This window comes from Parambassis ranga, chromosome 1 (genome assembly GCF_900634625.1).
Source record: "Parambassis ranga chromosome 1, fParRan2.1, whole genome shotgun sequence".
Lineage (NCBI taxonomy): Eukaryota > Metazoa > Chordata > Actinopteri > Ambassidae > Parambassis > Parambassis ranga.
In genome coordinates this window covers 18553186-18580208 of record NC_041022.1, presented here as the reverse complement: position 1 = coordinate 18580208, position 27023 = coordinate 18553186, and the positions used below count along the sequence as shown (strand labels likewise).

Below are 27023 nucleotides of genomic sequence, written 5' to 3'. Positions count from 1 at the left end.
CGAAGATAAAACAGCAAAATGTTTGCTAGCGTTGAACGCCTATATTTCCCATGAGCCAAAGCGCGCCCGCGCCAGCAAAGCATTATGGGAGTTGGCGTTTTTTTTTTCATTTTTCAGCAACAATAACATATTTATTACATTATTACGATTAAAATGTAAAAAATCTCATTGAGAAAAGGGTATTTGGTGGTAGCATTAACTCATATTTACTGTCTACTGTAGTGGGAAAATATTAATAGCCTAACTGGTTAATGTAATTACTTTTTTCAATCAATTATACAAGCGAGAGAATTTGTATTATGTGTCCAACAATCACATATGGATGAAGTGACACAGGAGTATTTTTGTTTTTGCAATAATGTTTCTATCGATCCTTGCCTGTGTGATGTCAAAGAATCACATTTAAAGAGTCATATGAGATTTAATTTATACATTTATTCTGATCACAGCTGTACAGGAATGCATCGTCACAGCAGAAACACAACCTAAACCCAACCATTGCACAACAGCCGTCACAACACATCCAGAACTCAACCATAAATGTACAGGCTCAATCAGCTCACCTCAATTCAGTGTCTAGAATTATCAATATTATTATTACTGTTTATTATTATTATTATTATTATTATTATTATTATTATTATTCACATAGATCCATCTGTCTCTCAAATATATCTTTGTTTTCAAAGAGCATAAAAATACAAGTGGACTCTTCATTGGGATGAACACTGGTGGTCGATCCACTGTCTGGCTCACATGAAAGAGGGGGGGGACCACTAAAAAAATCCGAGGACCCAGGAAGGAGCAGAGCCAGGCTTACATGGGCTCGCACAAGGCTTCTCAATGCTTACTGGAGGTTGCAGACAGTTTTAATTGATTTTAGAGATCATACAGGACTCACAGCTCAACCTAGAAGCTACGTTTGACATCACACAGACACACAGGGAGTTTGTCAGGAACCAGAAAAACCATTAAACAGTGGCGAAACTAAATATATGAAAGAGCACTACCAAGGCACAGAGAGATGCAGAGTTAACGAAACAGAGGGAGATAAAAATGAAGGGGGAGACAAGGTGGGCAATCAGAGGCAGTTTCACTAACCAACACTAGAGGGAGCTCTAAAAGCTCAAATACCCAGGTATATTATAAACTCTATGTATGTATGTATACTGGATGTACTATATAAAGCATTGAAATATAGGATTATCTTTTAAAACACTGTTCACTGCAGCAGGACAAGGGGAATATATTGTATGTGTGTGTCATGTATGTTTGTGTGTGTGTATTATTTTCCAAGCAAACCCTCAAAGTTGGAGCTAAACACCAACAAAGCAGAAAATCAGCAAGACCAAAACCAATATAATGTGTGTCTGTGTGTGTGTGTGTCTCAGAATTCATGGACAAATGTCTATGTCATCTTTCTGATCATGAGAATAAGTACTGTACGAGTGGAAGGACATTGACATGAGCATTAGCAGGGACTACACGCGCTCGTAAACAACAACAACAACAACAACAATAACGGCAACAGCAACAACAACAACATGAACAGAGACAACACACACAGGTCAGGAAGTCCAGTTAACAACAATCCTCCACTCATACAGAAGAGAAATAGAGGCTACGCTCTGACTGGAAAAATGCATCCTTTTGACATTGCAGGAGTGAGACAGACTCAGAAACGGGCCCGTCTGTCCATGTGCTTTTAAAAATTCTCTCCGGTGTCTCATCAGCATGTAGCTTGTCTGTCTATCTAACTGTCTGTTTGCCCGTCAGACAGTTAATGTGCTTATTTTTTATTTTTATTTTGCAAGCAATATGCTTATCTGTCTGTCTCCCCTGTCTGACTGAGTTATGTCTGTCCTAGCCAGAGTCCGTAGAGATGACAGGACGAAGAAAATGATTGTGCTTCTCGGTCCACACGGCCGTCTGAGGCTGGGCGGCGGTGACTCACTGGGTTGCAGAGGTCAGAGGTTGTGTGGGAGCAGCCTCCTCACACCTGGAGGAGGTACTAGAGCTAACTGCACCAGACAAAGAGGACTCCCTCCTCAATACTGTACAAGGCTACATGAGAAGCGCTCACGCAGGAAAGAAACGCACTCAAACACACGTGCTCTCCAAGCGCCAGCGTCAGGCCTGTGGGAGCGTTTTCTTTTAACACCTACACATGATGGTTAGGGAAGAGGGCTGGGGCTCGTTAGAAATGAGATGTTGGCCAGCGATCAGTCAAGCATTGCGTCCAGTTGGTCTGCCAAGTCGTCAAACATGCTGCCGATGTCATCCAAGATGGAGACTGTGGCCTTTTTGCTGGAAAGAGAGCTGGAAGTTGGAGAGAAAAAAGAGGAAGAATTTAGCTGGTACTGAGGCAGACAGGACAGAGTTACAGTACTGATGTAGAGCTGTGAAGAATGGACCCCTCTGTTAAATACCACCTCAGATATGTTCACTGGATGCTTTAAACCTGCAGTTAGTTACTACTTGCAGACTTTTGTACCCACTTGGGGGCAGTGTGGAGATAAGTGGAGACAGCATTGTGTCCCTGCAGTGATTAGAAAACTAAATGTTTATAGTGTTCTTCCCCTTTCCAACCAGCAAATTAGTCCAACCCAGTCTTCCTTTTTTTAACTGTTTGTGTCCAAGTTGAGTCCTTTCCTACCTGTTCCTGCCTCTCTCCTCTTTATCTTTTATGTCGCTTCAAATCGAGCATTTCCTATCATTACTAATGACGCAGGAAATGCAACATATTTGTTTGTTTCAGCTGTGCTATAAATAGGAACACTAGTTGCTCCTCTGTTGAATTTCTGATGAAGTAGCTGCTCAGAGCTCTTTGCAGCATTAACACACACTTGTTGTTACCATGGTAATCAAGGGTGTAGCTAAATCAGACCCGGACCAAAACTTTATAAATACCAACCCATTGGTAATGATGTAAAGCCACAATTTCTTGTTACTGTTTGTCATGTACATTCAGGGGCAGCATTTCCACAAAAACACTCACTCATTTTGTGCGTCCTCCTCTTTGATCTTATGCTCTACAGCCTGCAGTGCTGCAGCCAAGGAGGCACTGGTCTCCTCCAAACGATGCTGAACCACTCCCTCCTGCTTTGCTTCCTCTTCTTGACTCCCCATCTCCTCTGATAGTTCTTCTCTTTTTGAGGGCTTCTTCTCCAGCTCCCTCAGATTCGCGTCCTCTGCTCTCTTCCTCTCCTCCTCCTGCTCTTTGAGCCTCCTCTGCTCCCTCTCTCTCCTCCTCTCCTCTTCCTCTTTCCTTCTCTCCTCTTCCTCCTCCACTTCCCTTCCTCCCATCAGATCAATGGAGAGACCGGCGATGGAGGAACGGGGAGGTTTGACAGGGTGTGGGGACGGGGTGGAGGGACTCTGGGCTGGAGAAGGGGAGGTAAGGGGGAGTCCCGGGGAGAGAGAGGGAGCTGAAGGGGTGTCAGGAGCTGGAAGAGGGGCGGCTGAGAGCGGAGAGGAGGGTTTCGGGGCTGGAGTGGGGCTGGCTGCAGCTGGGCTGGTGGCAGCAGGGCTCGTGGTAGCTGAAGCTACTATTGCTTTGCCTGGTTTTGGTGCTGTTGGAGGCCCACGAGGTTTCGGGGATACAGGAGGAGGGACACGTTTCGGCTCTGGTCAGATAGAGTCACAAAGAATGATGTCGAATTACTTTTTGTATTAATTTAGCATTTAGTACAGAATAGAATAGAACATAATCATCTTTCTAGTTTATGATTTCAGACAAGCATTGGTTTTAGCAACACACCAAAGACACAATATGATCATATACTCTGGATATCACTGCACTATTACATCTTGTAAGATAAGTTGATCTTCCTGAACGACAACACCATTTTACATACATACACTTTTACATAATGCCCGTTTGTTGCTCTGGTCCAATTTTCTTCCACCCACAGTTTTTCCACAGCATGCCGCACTATGTATAACTTACAAAGATATAAATATGTATAATGTATAGGCTACATGTATTATATGCATTACATCTGTTTCAGGATGTAATGCATTTAAATGATGCCAATAAAAAACAACAGCTTTTTTTGAATAGGTCTCCGTGTGTACCTGATAAAAAATCATATAAAAAAATGCTGTACTGAATTTCTAAGTAAGACTTACTGTTTGAATTTTCTTTGTTTAAAGACAATACATAAGTAAGTAGTCATCACGTGTGTGTGTGTGTGTCTCACCAGGGCTCTGTGCCATCTCAGCACCATCAGGCCCTGGTATGGGAACCCTGCGTGTCGGGGTTGGGGGGTCAGCTTGCGTCTTCCTCAGGGTGACTGTGGATGGTTTGGGTGACACAGGCGGCTTCAGAGATTTCCTTGCCTCCATCCACTCACAGGTCTCTCTGGTGTTCTCTGTCCTCTCAGAGACCTCGGACACAGGCCTCCGCCTCAGCACCACGCCGCCATTCTGCTGAGGCTCACCTTCATTTTTCCAACTGCTATCCAGCTGGCTGCTAGAGAAATCTGATTGGTTATTGCTCTGAATTACACATTCTGTTTGCTCAGATGTGCGTGGTCTCCTGCGTATGGTGTCAGAACTGGTTGTCATGGTAACAACAGTGGTAGCCACAGATGCATGTGGTTCAGAGTCTGTCGGCAGGGGACGCGGCTTCCTTCGGAGCGTTGCTGTGCCATCCATGATCTCTGATGTAGAACTGACCACAGTGGACCGTGGTCGGGGCTCTGGCCGTTGCTGGACTTGTTTCCGCGGTAACTCTTCAGTATGATCACCAGGGAGGCCCTCTGGCCCACTGATAGTCCTGCGCCGACTTACAACGTCATCATCCTCAGATCCAAGACCCCCTGCGCCTGCTTGGCGCCGAAGCAGAGGTGGACTGACCTGGAGGTGACATGACTGTTACACATCCACACAGCTGAAGTGTTCAAAATTTACAAACCGGCCCTCACAACTTCACACACTCACCTGCAGGTAGTTGGTGCTGCCTCCCAGATTCCTCGGCAGGGTTTTGGCTCCACCTACAATAGATGTTTCCAGCATGGCTGCGAGGCTGCGAACGCTTCCAGAAGCCCCCTCTGATCTCTCCAGGCCTGCTGACTCCTGAGCTCTCAAAGCTGCTCCTAGGGTGCCGCAGTCACTGGCCCGCCGCTCTCGATAGGTTGGCAGCCCTAGCAGCCCCTCCCCCTGTCCCTCTCCTTCACCATCACCCCCGGAAATGGAAGAACAGGACCGTTTAGGTGGCGTGGGGGGCCGACCTTTCCGACGTGGACGGAGGGTGACAGATGATTGGCTGCGGTTAACGGTGACATCATTAGGAGCAGTGTGCGCAGAGCTGCTGCGGCACACAGTGGCATATCTAGAGTCTGATTCTGAGCCAATAAGACTGTGAGTTCTCCGTCGCTCTTCCTCCTCGCTGGGCAGGCGCAGCAACGGCACTGACGTATCTGCTGCAGCTTGTGTCTGGGTGGAGGGGCGCGGCCGAGCTCTGGGGGAAGCATGCTGGGTCCGGGCATGTGGAGGGGTTTGTGGTGGGGTTTGAGGAGGGGTCTGTGAATGTGTGAGACCCGGGCGAGGTTTGGCCAGGGGGCTGGGGGCACCCTCTCTCTGCTTCCTCGCCTCAGCTGGGGCGGCGACGGCACCTGGGCTGGATGGAGGTGTGGAGGGACTCTGAGGAGGCTCAGAGCCGGTCTCTCTTCTCTGTAGCTCCTTCAGTCTCCTCACTCCCAACATCAACTTCTTCTGATGGCCTGACAAAAGGAAGGAGGAGGAGGGGGGTGCGGAAAGAGAAATTTAAGTGATGCTAAATTCTAAATTTATCGCAGTGAAACGCAGCATATATCAAGTTGTGTTTACATTTGTAGAATCTGTAAATGTTCTGTAAATGTATTTTGTTGTTCGATAACGTAGCTCTGTCTTACCCAGCTTAGAGATGCCGATCTCCTGCAGATCTTCAAGGCTGATGTCTGACACAAAGTCAACGTTTTCATACCCATTCTGCACAAGAACCTGGTAGTACTGACTCAGGCCCAGGTGAGACAGCCAGTCAGCTAGATTGGCCTAAAACACACACACACACAGACACACACTGTAACAAATCACACTTCCAAAACAGCATGTGTAAAGTCAGCATCTCCTCCTTCTTCCTGGTTGGTGTCCAGTACACGTGAGAACCTTACAGGCTTGTGGTCTGGCAGCCAGTCTGTGGACGGCAGCTTGCTGATCTCTGACGTTAACTTCTTTCGATGCCCAGGCTTCATGACCCCAATCGCCGTCAGGTCCTTCAATGCAAAGCACACTGAATCACATCATGAATTCACTCCTACACCTACAGGCTTCTCTCTTGAATGAAAGCAATTTTATCTGCAGGTTTGACATTTATACATGGGCAGAGTGTGATGTGCCTGCAGGAAGATTTTGCTTTGGATAATTTCTGATGAGTGTCCCCTGCCCTCAGGGGGGGGGTTACGTCATACCACTGTGTCTGCTTCAGTACACAAAAACACACACAAGCAAACACACACGCAATGGCACTACAACCACACCCAAGGCCAAACACAGACTGAGTCATGTTTACAGCACAGACTGTGTGAACACAGGCATGTAGATGAAGCAGACAGAGCATGATAAGTTGAGGCTCAGGACTCACACCGGGGGGTCAGGTGACAGAGACAGGAGGGTCATGATGACATCATCCAGGTCAGTGGGGAGCTGATTTGTGAGCTGAGCTGGGCGAGGCCTTGACAGACAAGGGGCGGGGCGTGAGGGGGTCAGGGGTCATGACCTTACCTCAGGGGTCATGCAGCTAATGGTGTCTAGATCATATCCCGCGGTGAGGAAGTGGGTGGTGTAGAACTGCAGCTGAAACTCACCCAGCCACGTCACTACTGCCTGCTTCTAGAACACAGAACACAGAACACTACTGCCTGCTTCTACAAGAGTCTGCAGGTTGCCTCTGAACCACAAGCTCTTTCCTAGAGCTCAGCATGGCAGCCTGCTCCAGAACACAGGACAGAAGGCTGCTCTAGAAAAACAGCACACAGATTTTACTACTCTGCACTGAAGGTAAACAGGATACAAAATACAGACCAACCTGGCAATATGTCTAACATTGGTTGATGTATACTGGCTGTTTGAACATGTAATCTTAAAAGATGGAGTAAAATCACTTTAGAGTTTTCAGGAATATTGAGATTGTTTAGGGTAACCATTGCTCTCAAACAATACTCCCTGGGATTTGTGAAAAAAACAAACAAGAAACATAATAAAGAACAAACAGAAAGTGAAAGTAAAATTATTTTTAGCGGTGTCTGGCAAGTGGTGTTTTGACATTTTGAATGGGGAGGGAGTTCCAGGTTTTCTCTTTACCGCACACTCAGTGCTTCATGAGAGTCTTATGTGGGTTCCACCTTCTCATGGTAAAACCTGGAATTTCTTACAAGCCTCTTGGATGAAAGTTGTATTAAGGAAACTCAAAGAAGCCCAGTTCACTCTGATATACCATGATTTGATAGGAAGGTGTATTAATGCTGCTTTAAAGGTCGGTTTGATTATTTTATTTACACCACTGACATACATATGTGATTAAATGAATAAATTTAGTGCCAAAGACTGTTGGATGAATCAACCACACACTACTCAACCACTGTTGCCTAGCAACCTGTCAATGTTTGGTTCTAGAATACAGCATCTACGTAGTTCTAGAACACTCAGAGGGTGTTGAACCCTCCGTTTCACAGAACACTCAGCGCTGCTGGCAGGCTCTGGGGCAGAGCGGCAGCATGTGGGTGTCTCAGTGTGGTGTGAGGGGCAGTGGGGTGAAGTGGGACGGGGGGATGGGGGGGTGAGGGGGACAGAAGGCAAGGCAGCAACTGACTCCTCGATGTGTCTGTCACACTGCCTGTCTCCATGGTAACACACTCATGCCCATCCTTAGGGTGTCGTATGTTTTGTATGCAACACAAACACCCGGGCAAATAGCTACACAATGCCCGCTGCATCCCACCCTTGTAGATGACCCCTTGAAGTAACAGCGTAAACCAGTCTGCCATCCAAAAACTCACTTTCCCATCATCCTCTTCTGCCTTCCGCTCAAACGACCGCTGTTCATGAACTGTGCAACTAGAAGAGGCTTGAGATGACAAGCAAGAGAAAAGTAAACAAGAGGAGGGAGAGGAATAAAACGTTACTTTCAACAGTATTATTCTCATATTTTCCTAATAATTTGCTTAATGATCTACATATGTCGGCTAGCAAACTTTGTTTTATTCTGTACAAGTGTGGTTTATATTAAAATACTTTCGGTTATGTTATCTAACTTGCATATTAATCAAACTGTCATGCTAGCTATAACCAAAAGGCTTTTCTTGGCAGCACTTCATTTGAGTGACTAATAAAGTTATGTAGTTGTACCAGCTGAAACTATGTAAGTGTGAATATCTACTAATTACAGAGGACTGTAGTTCCTTAGAACAAAATGAAAACAGTTTTAAGTTTAAACTTTCTCAGTCTCAGTGTCATTTAAATCCCTTAAATGTCAGCTAAGAGCTGATATTATGTAATAATGTGTACAGCGCCTCTGAATACAGTTTGTCTTAGAAGTGGTGGTTATGCATTATAGAAAGACAATTAAAAAAGCTAGCCAGTTAGCGACTAGCACAGTGACTTCTGCTGCTGAGCAAAATCATGTTGGACCCTGCAGAATGACAGAACTCTTCCAGTAATGCAGTGTGACATTTATGTCAATATAAATATTTGACAGAAACTGCAAGCAAAACTGGCCAATCCAGGATCAGAAAACAATATATTTGCTTTGCAAGAGATTCTGCTCATTATGAAGGAATGTTTGTCACTGCGGCTGAATCACAGATTCCTAAGAACCAAAAAGGATTTGTCCTGACAGGAACTGCCCCTGGTTTAAAACTACATTTTAGAGCAGCCTTTATAAATAAAATATAACCTGAGAAGAGTATTATACAAGGATGTGGTGTGTGGAAGGCTGCCGGTATCTGATGTGAACAGACAGGAGAACTTTAGAGGGCCAGGTTAACTAAAAGTGAATAAAGGAAAACATGATTCATAAAAGCACCAAAGCTATCCAAACAAACCCAGAGGCGCTCGGCGTACTTGTGAGCACCGCCGTGATCATTGTTAACTGTCATCACTTTAGACAAACAGCTTTTTCTGAATCACACAAATTCTCTCATGTATAATAAAGTGAAAGCAGACTTTGTAGTATCAGGTTAAATCTGCGCAGCAGGGAAAAAAAACAGGCTTTACACTGACAAGCAAAGGCAGAGATAGTGTTTGGTGTCGTCCACATGTGAGTCTGTGTTCTTACTTGCTGACTGCTCAACAGACTGCGACTGCTCCAAGAGGTGCTCCTTAGCTTTTACTGACTGAGAAAGCACAGTGGCCAGCAGCTAAAACACAAAAACACACACACACACTTAAAGAAACATTTACTCAAGCATAATCATTCAAATCCCAGAGGTGCCCAGTGACTCAGCTACACTCATGCACAGACTCACAATCCTCCAGTGTTTATCCACACTGCAGCAGAAATATGAATCAACCTTCTCCCTAAATTTATAACCATCCAATTTGGTGACTTGCTGGTTGAGTATTTTTTAAAGTGTGCACTAATTAGAGAGATAAAGTTAAACCTGGAACATGCTGTCGGTGTTAGATAGCAGACCTGAAGGGTCCTTGATGAAGGCAGCACCGTGTCCTCACATGTGAGTTACTTATTCAACCAGTCACTGTACAGTCACTGGCAATGTAATAGATTACATGTAGCCATCAAATGAATCCTCAGCATCCTGTAGCTCACTCCATATGTGGAGCACCGCTGCACACTGTTTCCCTACACTTTTATATGTCATGTATGTTGAAAGCAGTGTACAGGCTTTTTTTATTATAATTATACTTTCCTGATACAATCTACAATAGTATGTGTGTTAACAAACTCTGTTTCATTGTGTACAAGTGTGGGTTACATCTAAAAAACCTTCAGCCTGAGGCACTTATGTTACCTACCTAACTCGTTTTTTGTTTCACATATATAAATCAAACTGTCTTGCCTTGCCTTGACTGTAAAATAAGGCCAAACTGAACTCAAGTAAACTCGGTCATTATGACATTTTAGTAAAGCCGTAAATCTGCTGTGCAGCTAAGTATCCACTGATACACTGGATGCACATTTATTTCTTCAAATCCATTCACATGAAGCCTTTAAATGTAGTCTGGCTCCAGGCTAATCACATAACTTTGTAGTTAAAAGGCCAATTTCCTGTTATATAAGGCATTAATTTATAAAAGTCCAATAGACTTTATATTCCAATATGTTTTCACTTAGCAGGCTGGTATGAACCTGCTACATTCTGACTACTAATACTAACGCACCTGGTGTGTTGCTGAAAAAGTGATACTGATCTTTCCAGCGGAAGAACAACAAGAACAGGAAACACAGTTGCGGTTAACTCAGTAACTAGAGTTGTGTTTGTTTCCTGAAAATGTTTTGCTGTTTCCAGAAGCTACGTGCCTGTCACACACACACAAATGAACTCTCTTACCTTGACCCCCTCTGCCTGTGCATGCAGGCCTGGAGCGTTAAGGCCGTGAGTGTTGACTCCTGGCGTGGGTGCCGGGTGTGGACTGGGTGCAGGTGTGGTCAAAACATGTGTGTTTCCAGAACTTTGCAGGCTGCTTGACGACCGAACACTGCCCAGGCTGCCCACACTGCCACTGCGATCACCACCTTCACACACACAGTACAACACATGATGAACAGGGAACTGTTCTCAGGTGCACAGTTTGTTCCTCAAACACACATGAAAGTTTACCTGCCAGTGGTTTGCGCAGCACCCAGATGTCCTCGCTGGTGCTGCTCTGCTGTCCCGAAGTAGGAGAGCCTTGAGGGCTCAGCTCAGCAGTACGTGAACCTGTCTCACACACACACAAAAACACACACATGCATGCACAGTGACACACAAAAATGTGTTACTGCCATTTTTTTACTCACTTTTTTATATAGAAAATTATTGTGTGTAGAATCTTATCAACAACTGCACAGATAGTGTTCGATAATGTGTGTAGTACTGTTTCATAAATATGTTCACCTCTTGAATGAACAAACACAGACGCACACTCAACTACACATGCACAAACATGATACTCTAAGTGGTTGCAGCACCTCTAAGTGCTAATAGTTTACAGACTTGTAAATTGCCCCAGCTCTTTGGTCCCCATCATGTTATACTAAAGAACACACCCACTGATGTGACGTGGAAAACCCATACTAAATGTGACATTTCTAATGCAGAATGTGAACAGATACAAGTGCCATTTCAGTTAAAGGGTTAGTTCACTCAAATTACAAGAACGCTGGTTTCCTCTTTTTTATCTTGGTGTTGTTTTTTTCTAAACTATAGATCAAATGTCTGTTTTCTACACAGTTCCCATAGGGCTGACCACTGACAGCTCTCAACATTCACAGTGCAAATACATGTTTTTCTTTGATCTACATTAATTCCTGGAAACTGAACTTCTCTTCCACCAACCACTCAAAACCAAGATTGGTTCCATCAACATCGCCAGAGAAGCAATTTATCTTCTTGCACCTGTGGTGGTCCTCCGTCAGCTGTTTTCTAACACGGTTTATCTCATGCACCCAGTCTTCTCTTCTCACAGATTTATCACTTTCAATCTCAACAGCTTCTGCTAACACCAGGATGTAATATCTATCCTGTCAACAAAAGAAGGCAGCAGTGCTAGCAGACAGGTGTTACAACCTGGCAATACTAAACATTTGAAAATGACACTGTGCACGCCTGCAGCAAACAGCTGTCCCTTTTCTGCAGGTGATTTTTTTTGTTCAGGTCTTGTCATTTGTGTGAACTGATCGTTTAACAAAGCAACAAGCAAATAGCTGGTATATACCGGTAATGATGTACAGGACATCCTGTTAAAAAGCATGTAAAGTAGACTTATCTGTGATTTAAAGTGATTCTACAGTATGTACCTGTCTGACTTTGCTGCTCCTGAGAAGTGGAGAGAGGAGGAGGAGGAGGAGGAGGAGGAGTAGTGGACAGAGGAGGAGTAGACAGAGAAGGAGGAGAGATGGGAAGAGGAACGTACCCAAATGAGGAGAACCGAGGGAGGGACTGTGTGTTGGGGTGAAGGGGTGGAGGGGGAGGCAGATGCAAGGGGAGGACTTTGGTGGGGGGGTATGAGTGTCCGTTGACCGATGCAATGGGACAGGGGTTGGGCCTGCGGAGCAGGAGGGTGTGGCACTGCTGGGAGGGGGAGTGACCTGGACGCAAGCCAGGAGGAGGGAGGTACAAAACAACAACAACAACACAACAACAACAACAACTGATCAGTCAACTTCAAAGAAAACAGGTCTAATCAGAAAAATCTTAAAATGCATAAAATAATAGCAGATCAAAATCAAAACATGAGAAATGAATACAGCCATATATCCACAGGGAATATATCAATATAAATTAAACTCCGATATCGCCATGTCAATAAAGCAAACAAACAGTATGAACAAAAGAGCATCACAATCTAGCAGGGCAGGTTAGAAGGACCAGGTTACAAAGGGTGACAGGAGGAGCAGAAATACAGAGGAGGGAAGGAGGTGGGGACAGCCCATAGACGACAGTGTTTGATCAATGGACATGATTGACAGGTTGAGGGGAAAACGGATGGGCTGCCCAAAGAGGCCGATGATGCTGCAGCTATCTACAACTAATGATCAGCTTTACAGAACAGCTGCTGTACTCACACACAGAACCGCTCACACACCCTCCCACCCATACACACACACAGCTGTGATGTGGGTGGTCACCTGCCCTCTTGATGACTTCCACCATGTTGGAGGGGAAGTAGCCCACACGGTCGTTTCCTGTGCGGTTGTCATGAATGCAGCCTTTCCATCGGCCGTCAGAATGCTGCTCCAAAACCTGTAAAAGCACAATTCATCTTTACATTTTCACAGCGACTACATCAGAAACCATCACAAACACTGTAGTTTCAGCTTGAGCTACCAATGACAGCACCATGAAAGTCATCATATAATGAAAAGTCACTGTAACATTGCCAGCTTACTGCAATTTTTTTGATAAATATTATGAAATTATGATGAAAAATTCTGAATAGCTAAATTATGATACAATCATTTACTGTTTATACCTTACTATTCACCAAACATGGCTTCCAACATACCTGAAAAGCCATTTAACACGTCATAACTTGAGCTTTGGGGCATGCATACAGACTTTTATTATAGCAATATTGTACACACAACCCCATAAAGAACAACTTGTGTAGCACAAATTATAGTAAATATAGCAGTAAATATCAGTGCTATTTATATTTTTGTCAGCGTCAATATTTGGATTGGCGAATGAGCAGCACTTTTGTACCGTGATAATGTCTCCAGCTTTGATGTTGAGGCTTGTTAAGTCGTAGTTGTTGCAGTAGTCCTTCAGTGCTCGCACCTGCATTGCAGCAGAGGCATCTACAAGACAAGAATACAGAGGGTGCAGGCAATAAGAGCAGGCGTGCACAGATCAGAACTATCAATAGTTTACATTTGCATTTATCAATATTAGTGCCAATAGGATCAATACATGAAAAATCCAAACCACAGCAGAACATAAAAAAAGGTTAAATCACAGGAGTCATTATACGATTCTAATGTGTGTCATACATGTATCTGTGTTTGAGTTGGCCTCACCTCTCAGAAGCTGTTTAATCTCCCTGCTGGCCTGTGTGGTGGTGAACTGGTTAACAATGTCCAGGGCGGTCTGACTCAGAGTATTTCTCACTCCTGCACTGATGCCACTCTGGATGGAAAAATGATTAAAGCTGTAACTCTCAAATGATAATGCAGCCACATGCATCTGCCTGCTGCTAAGCAGAGAGAGAGGGAGAGAGCGCTGAAAGCTGTCCAACAGCAGGGTCAAGCATTAGCATGCTTACTCATCTGAAGGTGACAAAGGGACTAAAAGACAAAACAGCCTGTTCTGAATATTGCATTACAGGCAGGAAGCTAGCTACACATTTATGTACGAGCTAGCATATCCCACAGGTGTCCTCACAGTGTGCTGGACGACAAACGCTGAGGTGTAAAGTTGCTCAGCTGAGGAGAGAGCGGCAGCATTAACAACAGCTGCTTATGTAAACACATTAAACAGACAAACTTACATCCAGCAGCAGGCGCACTACCTCTGTCTTCCCACAGAGGGCAGCCTGATGTAGAGCTGTGCCACACTCAGACTGTCTGTTGATGTCGATGCCAGCCTGGATCAGCAGCCTGCAGCAACATAGTAATACTCCTTATTGATTTATCAACCATAGCAATATCTCCAAAAGAGAAACAGAAGTGCAGGAAGGCAGAAAAAAAGTATCTGCACATGAGCAATTTAATAAAAGTGTCTCTGCAGATGTTTTTTAAAACAGATGTTTACATCACCATTTAAGCCTGTTAGCCTTGTCTGACAGAAACTGCACTGGGTCCTCCATCAAGTCTGTTTATTTAAACATCAGTTTGTGTCAAAGTGTGACATTTGCAACATGTTCAAAGTTGCAAGCTAAGAAGCTAATTAGCCATACAGCCTTAAACTGGCAGACAGTTGTGAGTTCTATATCAAACACGCAAACACCGGATTAATTTAGCAAAGGAATAATGTTGATCTAATACAAGCAAATTCATCTCTTCTAATCTCTACAACTGAGGCAGAGAGTGCAAAGTTAGCTGTGACCTACAAAACCACTAAAGAGGAAATATGTCAGCTTAACAAAAACCAGAATCAGATCAAGCAGAAAGACAGACTGACTGATGAGTAAAGTGTTCAGACCTTATGACGTCTATGTGTCCGTTCTTGGCAGCGAGATGCAGAGGGGACACTCCATTTGGGTCCGATGGTTTCGGTTCCAACATGGCTGCACACATGTTACTGCTGAGCAGGAGCTGGACCACCTAAACACACAGGCACACACGCATCATTTATACATTCAAGACATGGAGTCAGTTATACTAACAGATAAACAAGTGTGTGTGTCCCTCTGCGTATAACCTTCTCCAAAAGGTTTCTAAATTGCAAAATTTGGTCTCTGCAGAAGAATGTTTGCTCTGTCTTCTGACTGCCAATGAATGATATAAAACACCAGAGGCTCTACATGTGTCAGCTGCATAAGTATTAGCTAGTGTTTTATAGGTCACATTAATTTTGATGGTTTTAGAGAGGTGGTTTAAATGTGCAATAAAACTGTTTGTAGGATGAATAATCTCTAATATTCCTCATCTTTAACTGCTGCTTATCTTGTCCAGGTGTGAATCACTCCAGAATAATATTTTAATAATAACATATAATAACAACCTGTTATCTTGCACCATAATAGTCTTTTCCAGAGGACAATATAGTTGTCCCAAGTCAAGTTCTTCCATTTCTTTGTACATCCTGTTAAACCCCAACCAATGTTTGTGTGGCAGTTTGTAATGTGACCCAGTGTAGGATGCTGCTAAGTGGACCACTTAATTACAGTCATGGTCAATTGTGTTCCACAAAGCATACAGATAATGCTAATGTTATGAAATGGTATATACTTCCTGTCTCCTAAGTAGGTGGTCAGAACATCAACAAACACAATTGTTAAAATGGATATATTGTCGCATGGCTAGCAGCTACAGCATCCCCAAATGAATAAGTTAGGACGTCTGTGAACATCAGACATTATCTTCATAAGAATGTGCTTCTGAGACCAGGATAAGCAAGTTTACTCCTCATTGGTTTGGTTAAAAAAATACAACTTCTTTGTCAAAGTGTTTAGAGCATATGTGGCATGTGAATCCATCTCAGATCATGTTCAACCCTCCCATTAAAGGTAGGGTAGGAGATTTCATTCTGATGCACTTTTTGTTAAATCAGTGTAACTTCTCTTTACAATCCGATGGCAACCGATTAGTTCGGCAGTTTCACATTAAAACGAAGAATATGAATCATCTGTGGAAGCTATAAATTGCTAAAAACATCAGCCAATCCTCCGGGTGGACCCTGCGTGGAGTATTGGCTGGTTGTCACTCTCTTCCTGCTCTGCTCAGGTAATGCGCGTCCATGTGATTGGGAGGCGTGGCTTTGGAGTGAGCTCCAAGAGAAAGGGGCGTGTGTTTACTTTACTAAAAATCTGGCTGACTCTCACTGAGTTTTCAAAATCTCCTACCCTACCTTTAAATTCAATAGTCTCAGGGCTGTTCTTTTAAAGGGGCATGGCAGTAAAAAAAAAGCCCATGTGAAACAGATATGAATGAACACTCAGTAAACTAACTGTTTCATTACCTTTGATTACGTTTGGGGATGATTGACGCCGAAGTTTAAATCTAGCATAATCTATCTGTGTTTGTTTGGTTGTCAGTGGAATATATACTCACTCCAACACGTCCAAATTCACAAGCAAGGTCCAGCGGAGTTTTCCCAGCTGAGTCTGAGATGCATGGGTTGGACTGGTGCTGTAGCAACATCTCAGACTGTAAAACACACACACACACACACATCTCACTGAGGCATCTGAATTTCCCAGCTGGTAACACCCGCATTATCATGCATGGATCATCAGGCCCACATAACAGATGCACACACCTTACAAAAACACACGGTAAAACACCCACAGCACACACACACACAGTTACCCCATCGTAGTGTCCATGCTGAGCTGACAGGTGGAGAGGGATCTGTCCTTCATCTGACTGTCCGTTGACTGACGAGCCTGCCTTCAGCAGCATTTTCATTGGCTCAGTCTTCCCCTGCCATGCAGCATAATGCAGAGGACGCATTCCTACACAAACACACACAGACACAAACACGCAGACCGCACAATAAAACAAAGACACACAAACACATGCATACAGACGTACAAAAAAATGAGAATGCAGAATTACATAAATGCATGCAAATACACAATTAGACACCCGCCAGACAAAAAAACACCTCTGATCGTCTCAGAGAACAGAACAAATCAATCACTCGACTCATCACCAGTTTACCAAGTGTGCCTATTATGTTGTAAGAACCAATTAAGAGTGACTGGAGTCAAATTCAGAGATATTTGCAAGTCGGTAAACAATCAGGGGGATTCAAAGACAGCTAATAGGCAATTATGCAAACAACAGATCAATTTTTATTCATTAAAAATCAATTACTTTTCAGTAATCCTGCATATTTGAAAAGACAAAACACTTATAGATGTTACAACACTTGTGATGGATACTCATTTATAATAACAATTATGGAGACTTACTGTGAAAACATGCCTTTCTGCAAACATGTTTGTAATATCTGTTTTTATTGGGCACAGACTCTCAGTGCTCCTCATGGAAATCCAGTCTTATTGTGTTTGACGTACATGACCCTTTGTACCCCTTCAAGTGTTGTTTACACAAGCATTGTACACACGGGACAGTTTCAGACAAACGGCTTACAGACAAAGGGCGAGAAATCTCCCATCATCCCCACAGCCTAACACTTGGCAGGGATCAGGACAACACAGCCATGCAGAGGCTGAATTCAAGTGAGTAAATGACCAACAGGTTTAAAGTCTGGAACCTGAATGACTGACAGATTTTACAAAGTCATGCCAACCACCACAGAGCACAAAACCCTACGAAGTCATCACCAGCGCCTCCAACCAGAGGACATTAAACACCACTTCGCAGCAGCGGCTGTGAGGAGCAATGAGCATGTTTCTCATGGCAAAAACCCAAGAAGACCCCCCAGTCCTGATACGAAAGATGAGCCACGCCGCCAGGCTGAATAAAGAGGCCCTAAAGGCTCGGCTGGCATGAGCGAATCCTGACTCAGAGGAGTGGAGCTGGCAGCGTAAAGAGGCACAGCAGCTGCAGGAGTCGATACACGACGAGCTGTGATGGCAAATTACTTTTTCACACAGCCTGAGAGATCTTTTAGAAAGTGTTCAGGTGAATTGTTAAGAGAAGTAAGGGCATTATAGGGGAAATGAGGCAGTGGACCTGAGAACTCTTCCCCAAATGATGTTTCACAGCCAGTGCTGGGTCTCTTATTTACCAAGATTTACACATACATTGTCTCAAGAGCACTATGCTCAAAACACATTCATTTTACACCAACAACAAGGCTGTCATGGAAATTTGATAACCTTAACTAAATCTCCAGGAAATACCCTCAACTTTACTCTCATGATAATCCATGCACAATGGGCAAGGCATCCTGTTTGGGTTTTTGGACAGGATGTGAAGCCCAGTGGCAGAGGGCAGCAGGATGTCCAGGTCAGTGAACTTAAGCTGGCATCTAACACACAAGTACATTTTCCAATTCAGAGGAAAGAGTTCCCTCTGAAACAACACACCACCTGCAAGCAGTGGATCTGAGCTGAGAGCACAACATTATCAAGGCTGATAAGACACAGGGTTACCTAGGGCTTCCAGATCTGCTAAACTTTGATTGTTGATGAATTATTTCATGTCTTTATGGATTAACCCATACATCACATGTCCAGACATGTCCACCGTTTTGATAAACACCTCCTGAACATATTCACCGCTCCACTGATGACAGAATTTTATTCTAGAAAGCTTGAAAGTGTGGGAACCAAAACGGCCCCCCACAGCGGCACAACGTTTATAAGAAAACATCCTGGGACTTTTGGATCTGATCTCAAAACAAAGAGACAACAGTAGAAGTATCTGAAATATTACAGTGAGTTTTGACTGAACTCAACAAAGACTCTCAAATGCCTTCCAGTGCAAACTGTAAACAAGCTACAATAGCACAGCAGCAGCTATTCAGCGTTCCTGTAATAGAACAAGGTAAACAATAGGTTTTATAATTGGGCAGAGACTGCATGCATCATAACAAGTAGATAACGGATCATTAAGTAATTTAAATCCTGGCATGTTTTATGTGTTAAGCCTGCAGTTGTTATTTCTTGGTACATTAACTGTGATCTCTTCTAAAGACACAAAAGGTGATTATAAGAGTATCACACACAAGTAGTAATTTGATTTAAAAATAGTGATTATAGCAGATTTGGTGTTAAATTTCAGACGGTTGCTGCTTAATCTGAGAACTACACAGGGCTGAGAGCGGAGAGCCGTCCAGTGAAGGAATGATTTATGTTTCTCTTCACATAAAGAGACCCATAGTGTAGGTAAGGGCCACCTGGTACAAATGCCTACCAGGTAAGTGCTTCTATTTAGAGACACATACTTTGCATGACTGACTGGGGATGCACAGACTAGTAGGCCTACATCCTGGAGGGATTATAACTCCCATCTGCCCTGGGATTTCTTCTTCTTCTTCTATCTACTGTATTCTGCCAATGTGGGATGGAGATATTTGCTGCTCTGCTTCCACTTGGCTGTCTCTCCTCTTGGCGTCCTGGAGCCATGAAGCTTTCCTCCTCTGTTTTTGTTTTGTTTACTGTGCAAACAAATCTGTCACCGCTCATAAGCAGACTACACACACACACAAAAAAATGTTATTACATTTCCAACACGCTCACCTTTTATTTCATAAGCTGACATTATTTGTCACACAGGCCGAGCCAGAAATGTGTGTTTGTTCTCCCATGTTTTTCCTGGTTGTGTTGAGCCTGTAGTGAGTTGTAGTGGCACTGTAAATATCTGTGTGGATTTTTACCTTTGTGGTCTTTGATGTCCACTGCTGCCTGGGCCTCCAGCAGCAGAGAGATCAGCTCCTTGTTACCACTCAAAGCAGCATGGTGCAGCGGCGACAGCCTTCACACACACACAGATTATGTATAAAAATACATATATTCATATATGTAGTGTAAAACCTGAGCACAACTTTGCTGAATTAATCTTCGGCGTACAGCTGCTCCACCCCTTCGCTCTGTGTGTGAGCGACGGGAGGGGGGAAATGACCTACTTCCATTAATAAGCAATCTTTTTACCCCGGAGTCGAGCGTACACACACACAGAGCATCGATGTGTGTGTGTGTCTAATGGATCCCTGGTGAATATAAGAGCCGGGTCCTGGAGTCAAATCAACGACTCATCAGTCATTACACAAGAAGCAGAGCTCAATTATCTGATTCCAATCATCATAATAAAATGATCTGTGGTATCTGGTGGAGCAAAAATGAAATGCAGACGTAAACCAAGCATGTGCACACAAAGAGCTTAACCAATCAGGTGGATAAATATAGCCAAAATCCATAGCTGAACGTGCACAGTTGATAAGGGAATGTGTCAAATTAACAGCTGAGAAATGTCGGCTGTGCTTCAAGGTAGTAATTACAGCCTTTAGTTTGGAGCTCTGCAGCTGATTTCAAACACAGATTTAAGCAGTAGATAATCTAGATAGAGGTAGATAATAAGATCTTTTTTTTTGCTTACTACTATGACCAAAACACAGATCAGCTACAGAATACAACCTAAATAAAAAAATGTTTTTCCTGTTTTTCTTTTATGTATCTGAGATCTGTGCCCTGAAAGGGAGGCAAACACTACTTCTCCACAAGTTGCAGCTTTAATGTGAACACAAGCTTTAAAGGGGATGATGTGCAGTGATGGCAGGAGGACTTGGAAGAGGAAAAGTTGTTGTTACTCACCCGTCTGCATCTTGGATGTTGACATTCACTCGCTTTGCTGCTCCGAGGAGCTCTGAAAGAGACACAAAGAGCAACAACTTAATCTCATAAAACAATCAAGATTTAAAATGTATTATTATTTAAACATTTCCTTCCCTGTCAGTAGAGTTGAAATTACATTTTCATGAGCCTTTCATGAGAAACCAGGTAACTAAATGTAATTTGAACATGAGTTGAGGAGGAGCAATAACTGCCCTGCTAAGAAATATTAAGACAACAACCCTTACACTTTTTGTGCAGATTTAACAGAGATGTTTTTGATCAGCACACAGGATAGAGAGGTATTGATCTTGCCTTCAAAATTTCATTAAAAAAGCCACATGGCCTAATGGTCGCTCTCATTTACACAGAATTAGACATTTCCGTGTTTTCCAGTCACTGTGGACAGTTCCTTTAGCCCCACAGTGGGAGGGAAGTCTCTCAGCCCTCTTCATTTATACAAAGTTGAGGTCTGGGTTACCTTCTATACATCACTGGCAGCATGAACACTGTGTGATCTCAGTCAGTAACCATCTATCGTCACCCTTTAGTAGCATGTCTGTAATTGTCTCATGCTGGGAAGCAGTGCAGTTTCCAGGCATCAGCTTTGATTTCTGTATTTGTACATATCAATTATTACCATACATCAGGCATAAAGTGTATGTTTATTTACTGATGCTGTTCAACAGAGCCAGAATTATTCCAATTTATTTATTCCAACAAATGTCATGTTTCATGTGTTAAATAAAATCTGTTTCCTACACTTGTTTGATAATGTTCACGTATGTAACCTAAAGAAAAATTAGTTGTCATCAAAAATGAATGAATTTATTTTCTAATGAATTAATCAAAAAAGCCTCAGAACCCAAGGTGACCTCGAGACCTTTAGTCTGATTAAACCCGCTACTATACTGACATAACAATGACTTTAATCTTCTGACGTCCTGTTCCTTAAACATAATAATTCAGCATATTTGGTTATGAAAATAGTTGACTGACAAAAATCTACTTATTGCTGCATTTTGGAGGGGTTTGATCTGTCATGAGTGTGTGTTGGTATGTTTATTTGATTATTGATTATGTGAATGTTATGTGAATGATGAGACAGAGATAACGCTGATCTTTGATGGAAGCATCAGAAAGATAAAGACACCAGGCGGGCAGCAGGATGGAGGATGCAAACAAATCGCTCAGAAAAGGAGACAGAAAAAGCGGCTTGTTTGTCTCTGCCTCCACTTTTTTTTTTTTTTTTGTTTGGTCAAACCCACATAATCCACAGGCCGTAATCTGTCGCTGTTCTGTAATCTGGGGAAAAGCTTCTCCCTCTCCCTGCAGCTCTATCTGCACTTCATCCCCTCATCCTGCTCTCACACTCTAATTTCCCCTGTAATTTGCTAAAGAGCGCGTGCTGATTGGTAGTGGTGTGGTTTCTGTTTACACTCTGGAGATGACATCATTTTCCTACATGTGTGTGTTTGTGTGCGAGACAGTTTGTGTACATGTGTAGGATCCCCCCCTATCTATCTTGGATTAAAAATAAGAACCATCCCTTCCCCCCCTAACTAATAAATCAATGAGTGCAGATATCTGTGTCACCGTCACAGAGACACATGAGCCCCCACCCAGACCACAGGCTTACAACACCCACAACTTTACTGACATGAGGATGCTCCCCCTCAAAATACATTTGATCAAATATAGACCCAGAGCTGCTCCCAAAACAAAACTCATTTATTCCAAGTATAAATGTAAGATTCTGAATTAATGTATTTTGAACTGCATGTTTAAAGGCATTAGCATGGGTCTCAGACAGTGTCCTTGGACCTGGGTTCGTATTTTTTATGATAATTTTAGGCATAACACTGCAATCGAGCCCCACAGTTACCATGGTAACCCCTCAATGTGCCATTCTCACAGATTGTCAATCACTTGGCAGGAATTACTAGCCTATGATAGTATTTCACAACATCTTGCTCAGATTGTAACTACACTTCTTTTCAGACCATGAAATCTATTCATTCATGTTTAATTCGAAGCTCCTCGGTCTTAAACAAGAGAACAGCCAGACAGGAACTACTGGCTGGAAGAGCAGCCATGAATATGACACAGCAGACTCCCCAAACCTCCGGAGAGGTGAAGTGGAGGGTTTCTCAGGGGTTCTCATTACCAGAGATGTTCTCAGTCTTGTTTCCATCACCTCTGACTTGTCCTGTCATCATGCATTTACACTTATAATGTAACATGTTGCCCGAAACAAACAGCAGCACTCGTGTCTTTTTGCCTTTTTTTTTTTTGCACACACATACGTTATCGAGCCAGGGACATATCATGCTTAGACCCCAGTATAAAGCGATCTGTCAGAAGTTCAAAAACTGCAGACATCAAGGGGTGCAGACAGAGGACATAGCCAGAATGAAATATACATTAAGGAGTTGTCTGGAACCAAAATTATTCTGTAGCATCCCAACTGTGTCAAATATACAGAGAGAGGCATCAGGAACCGTCAGTGAGAGGAAGACAGATGCTCTGATTGTCCGGAGTCAGTCTGAGATGACATGAAGAACCTGAACCTGCAAAGAGTTAATCTAGTTAATCTTTGTGTAATGATAAGCCTGTGGAAAATTCCCAATGGCTTTTTTCTTTCTCGAATGGAAACGATTAGGTGCTAACTTCTGTGCTGGCCTACAAATATCTGTCGTTCCTTCTGCACTCAGTGGAGCTCATGATTCTAGCTTGGGGTTTATTTGGAGACGCTGAGTTCACCCACTTCAGCTGGAGCCAAACCTTCGGCAATTGGGATTGTTTTTGGTTCATAATTCAGTATTTAATTTCAGATAATTAGGACTGAAGCACCGGCAGTGGTGCAATGGCCTTATTGCAATTGGGTTTATTTGTGTGATTTTTATGTCTATCAACTATGGTTACAAATCAGAAATCGAGTGCAGCCTGTACCGACAGAACCTGGATGCTGACATCTGCACACTTACAGCAGGTCAGTCAATGTCACATTATTAAATGTCACTGATTTACCCAATCTGGTAGCGAGAGAGAAGCAGTGAGGCAAATATGATTATATACACTAATGTATTGTTTGAGTAAAGTAGAAACTATATTACAGTTTGCTAACATCTGTTGTCTCAGGAAAATACCATATTCTGCTGATATTTTAATAAATGAATGATGCAATCCTTTAGACTATAACAGACAAACTGACTCCAGGTGACATACAGATGTTTTACACCTTTAAACTTCTGTCTATTACAGGCTGCTATGAGTTAAACTAAAAAAAATAAAGTAAAAGTCAGTGTTCCTTGATCATCGATAAAGAGCATATCAGTGGTTTGCTTCCACATAAAAGAGATGCAGACATGATAGAGGTTCTCATATCTCTAAGATAAAAAGCTTTATTGCAACTGTGCCAAAGATAAGAGCACCATTACCAAATGGTTTAAGAATACGCCTTCCTTTATACAAGCAGACAGAGGCTTTTAATGTTGTCTATTTAAAAGTGAGACTCTTTAGATTCAGACTGCATTGGATGTTGTGTCCCTTCGTTACATGGACCATGGCCTCTGAAAGTGCTAACATGACCATGACGGTGTGGAGGCCTGTCAGCTGACACAAGGCATGGGGCTGGGTGCACCACTGGCAGGTCTCAGAGACAATCAACCAGTCATACTCACACCTCCTATATGTCCAATTTACAGTCACTGAGTAACCCCACATGCATGTATTTGCAATATGGAGGGAGGTCAGAGGATGCAAAGAAAGCCACATGGGCACAGGGAGAACATCCAGCCTATAAGTTAAACCCAGATGCCATCATCATCACCACCATGGATGGTGATACAGGATGTAAGGAGTGGCAGTGGTGACCTCATCAACAGGTCTGTAGCAACTCTGAAAGACTTTTAATTGCTTTTGTGTCAACAACACGGTCATATCTTTTCTTCCACTAGTTGTTTCTATGTTTTTTCTTTAATTTATTGGAGCAGTGATGCTGGCTCTACTGTCCCACAGTGACCAAGCGTGGGCTGTGTGAAGTGGCCGTACTTCAGCTGCTTTAATCCCCTGCATCAGTTTGTGACATTTTGACAGAGCAAACTCCCCCTAACCTGCCACACTGCCGCTCCGAACTTCATTAGCATACTATTAATAATACAAACACAGGCACATGACTAACACTCAATGTGTCAAGTGTGTTTGCATGCCTGCATGTAATTGTGTGTGTGTTTGTTTGTGAAAGCAAGCAACAATCCTCCAGCAGAGAATCCGGGCTCCCTGGTTAATTATTCAAACATAATCCTGGTTTCACACACACGCTTCCACACTTAACCTGCCACCAACACTTCCTGTTGCTTTACCTCGTTGCATCTATATCTCTGTGTTTCACTCCTTCTGTCCAGCTCTCTCACATCCGTCCTCCTCCTCACCCTCATCTCCCTCACCCTCCACCGTTTACCCACCTCCCCCTTTTCTCTTTGTCAGTGTGCAGTGGACTGAGCGCTCAGAGCTGATCTGTTCTGGCATTTGAGGAGAAGCATTTTTCTTTTCCGTGGCACTGCTGGAATGTTTAGAGACAAACACACACACACACACAAGAGAGGAGAGGAGAGGAGAGGAGAGGAGAGGAGAGGAGAGGGAATAGATGAGGAGACACTAGAGGAGAAGAAACAGGCGAGAGACAGCAAAGCAGCTGAAAAAAATGAAAAGTAGAACATGGAAAGACGAGAGGAGAATGGAGGGAAGAGATTGGAAAAGAGGAGAAGGGAGAGTCAGAGGTAAGGAGGCAGGGGGGAACGAGAAGAGAGGAGGAGACACGCAGTGATAAGGAGAGAGCCAGGAAAGAGGAAAGAAGGTGACAGTAGAAGAGGAGAATGGAGAGAGGCCTTGTGGTAAAATGGGAGAGGAGGAGAGCAGTTTCAAGGCTGTAATTGAAATCTAATTATCACCTCAAGTCCCAGCTGACTCCATGTTAGGCACCCGTGCACGTGCATGTTTGAGCGCCACATAATGTGCGTGCATGCAAATGTCTGCACGTGTACACTTACGATCATCACATTATTAGCACCGCTAACATCTGGCGTCTTCACACACCAATAATCCCCCCTGTCCCGAGAGCAGTGTAGGACCTTCATGTACTTCCACTCTCTCTCTCTCACACACACACACACACTCACACACACACACACACACATTTTTTGTGCATTCATGCAGACACAACCTCACAAATTGTCAATTGTGGGAAATGGGCTGACATGCATTCCTAATTTCTAATTACATCCTGATGACTGTTCTCACACATGTGCAACGTCATCACTATCACACATTCAACGTCATAACACACACACACACATACACACACACAAACACACACAGTGCACCATTTGGGCTAAATGGCATCACATCAGATTTAGAATGCACTGTCCTGACCTGATAATGACAGTGTGTGTGTGTGTGTGTGTGTGTGTGTGTGTGTGTGTGTGTGTGTGTGTGTGACAGAGAAGGATGGATACTGACTGGCTTTTCCTGGCCGTGGTCTCTGCAGGAGCCGCTGAGCTGTCAGCAAGTCCTCGGTCTTCACGGCCTGTAGCAGCTCCTGGTCCTTCCCCATGTCCCCTCCGTCCCGCCTCTGTCCTCTCGGTCCCGCTCTCTTCCTCTGAGCGCCCCTCTCTCCTCCGTTAATCCGCTGCTACATCCTGCTGCCGCTCCCGGCCTCCCGCTGGAGAGCTGAGGCGCGGAGGGATGGATGCTGCCGGGACAGGGATGCTCCGATTCGTCCAGGAGTACAGCGTCAAGTGCCTCTCCTCTCTCCTCTCTCCTCTCCACGCGCCACTACCGACCCACGCCAACCGACGGACCGACCGACCGCCCGGACCTCGCGCTCTCCGGCCGCGCAGGAACACTCGCGACAGATTCCACAGATTCTATCCGCGTGACGATTTCACCGGGTCTACGTGCGTGGCGCGCGTGAAAACGGTGGAGCTCGAGCGCCCTCCTGAATGGTAGGTCAAGCCCGCACCGCTGAAATCTCACGAGCCTTCAATTCGCAGAAACTCACGCGCTGATGTTTAACGTGTGACCGCTGTCGCCGCCTCGGTGCTGGACCAGCTCGCACCAGATCCGGTGCACGCGCATACACTCACACACACACAGTCCCCTGCTACATATGGCATTACATAAACAAGAGAGGCTTGTGTGCGCGCTACTCCAGTTGTTGTAACCCCAATCTGCGCGCGGGTGGGAGCATAAGTCAAGAGAGGTCATTCGACATTGTAATAATGATGCGCTCAGTCGCGTGCAAGTGGCGCACTCAGAGCGCGGGACAGCGGGAGGCAGAGTCCGGGATCGCGCGAGCCCATGGGACACTCAGTGTAGAAAAACATCCAACAGAGAAGTGAACGTTCTCAAGCTCT

General features: G+C 44.0%; 1 protein-coding gene across 2 annotated transcripts; it reads right to left on the bottom strand.

Moving 5' to 3' along the window:
• Window positions 1–589: 589 nt before the first annotated feature.
• Window positions 590–26637, bottom strand: LOC114442520 (caskin-1-like). 2 transcript variants are annotated; one of them, XM_028416136.1, is made up of 21 exons: window positions 26128–26637; window positions 20590–20641; window positions 19656–19753; window positions 16673–16818; window positions 16415–16510; window positions 14844–14965; window positions 14191–14299; window positions 13721–13829; window positions 13407–13501; window positions 12830–12944; window positions 10821–10919; window positions 10551–10735; window positions 9317–9398; window positions 8040–8107; window positions 6766–6873; window positions 6156–6257; window positions 5898–6036; window positions 4945–5726; window positions 4203–4860; window positions 2999–3626; window positions 590–2319 (listed from the first exon to the last, which is right to left on the bottom strand). In XM_028416136.1, the coding sequence occupies exons 1-21, from the start codon at window positions 26219–26221 to the stop codon at window positions 2223–2225; spliced, it is 3984 nt and encodes a 1327-aa protein (XP_028271937.1). In that variant the 5' UTR covers window positions 26222–26637; the 3' UTR covers window positions 590–2222. The 2 variants fall into 2 exon arrangements, with proteins under 2 accessions (XP_028271937.1, XP_028271948.1); XM_028416147.1 differs by lacking the exon at window positions 6766–6873.
• Window positions 26638–27023: the final 386 nt, after the last annotated feature.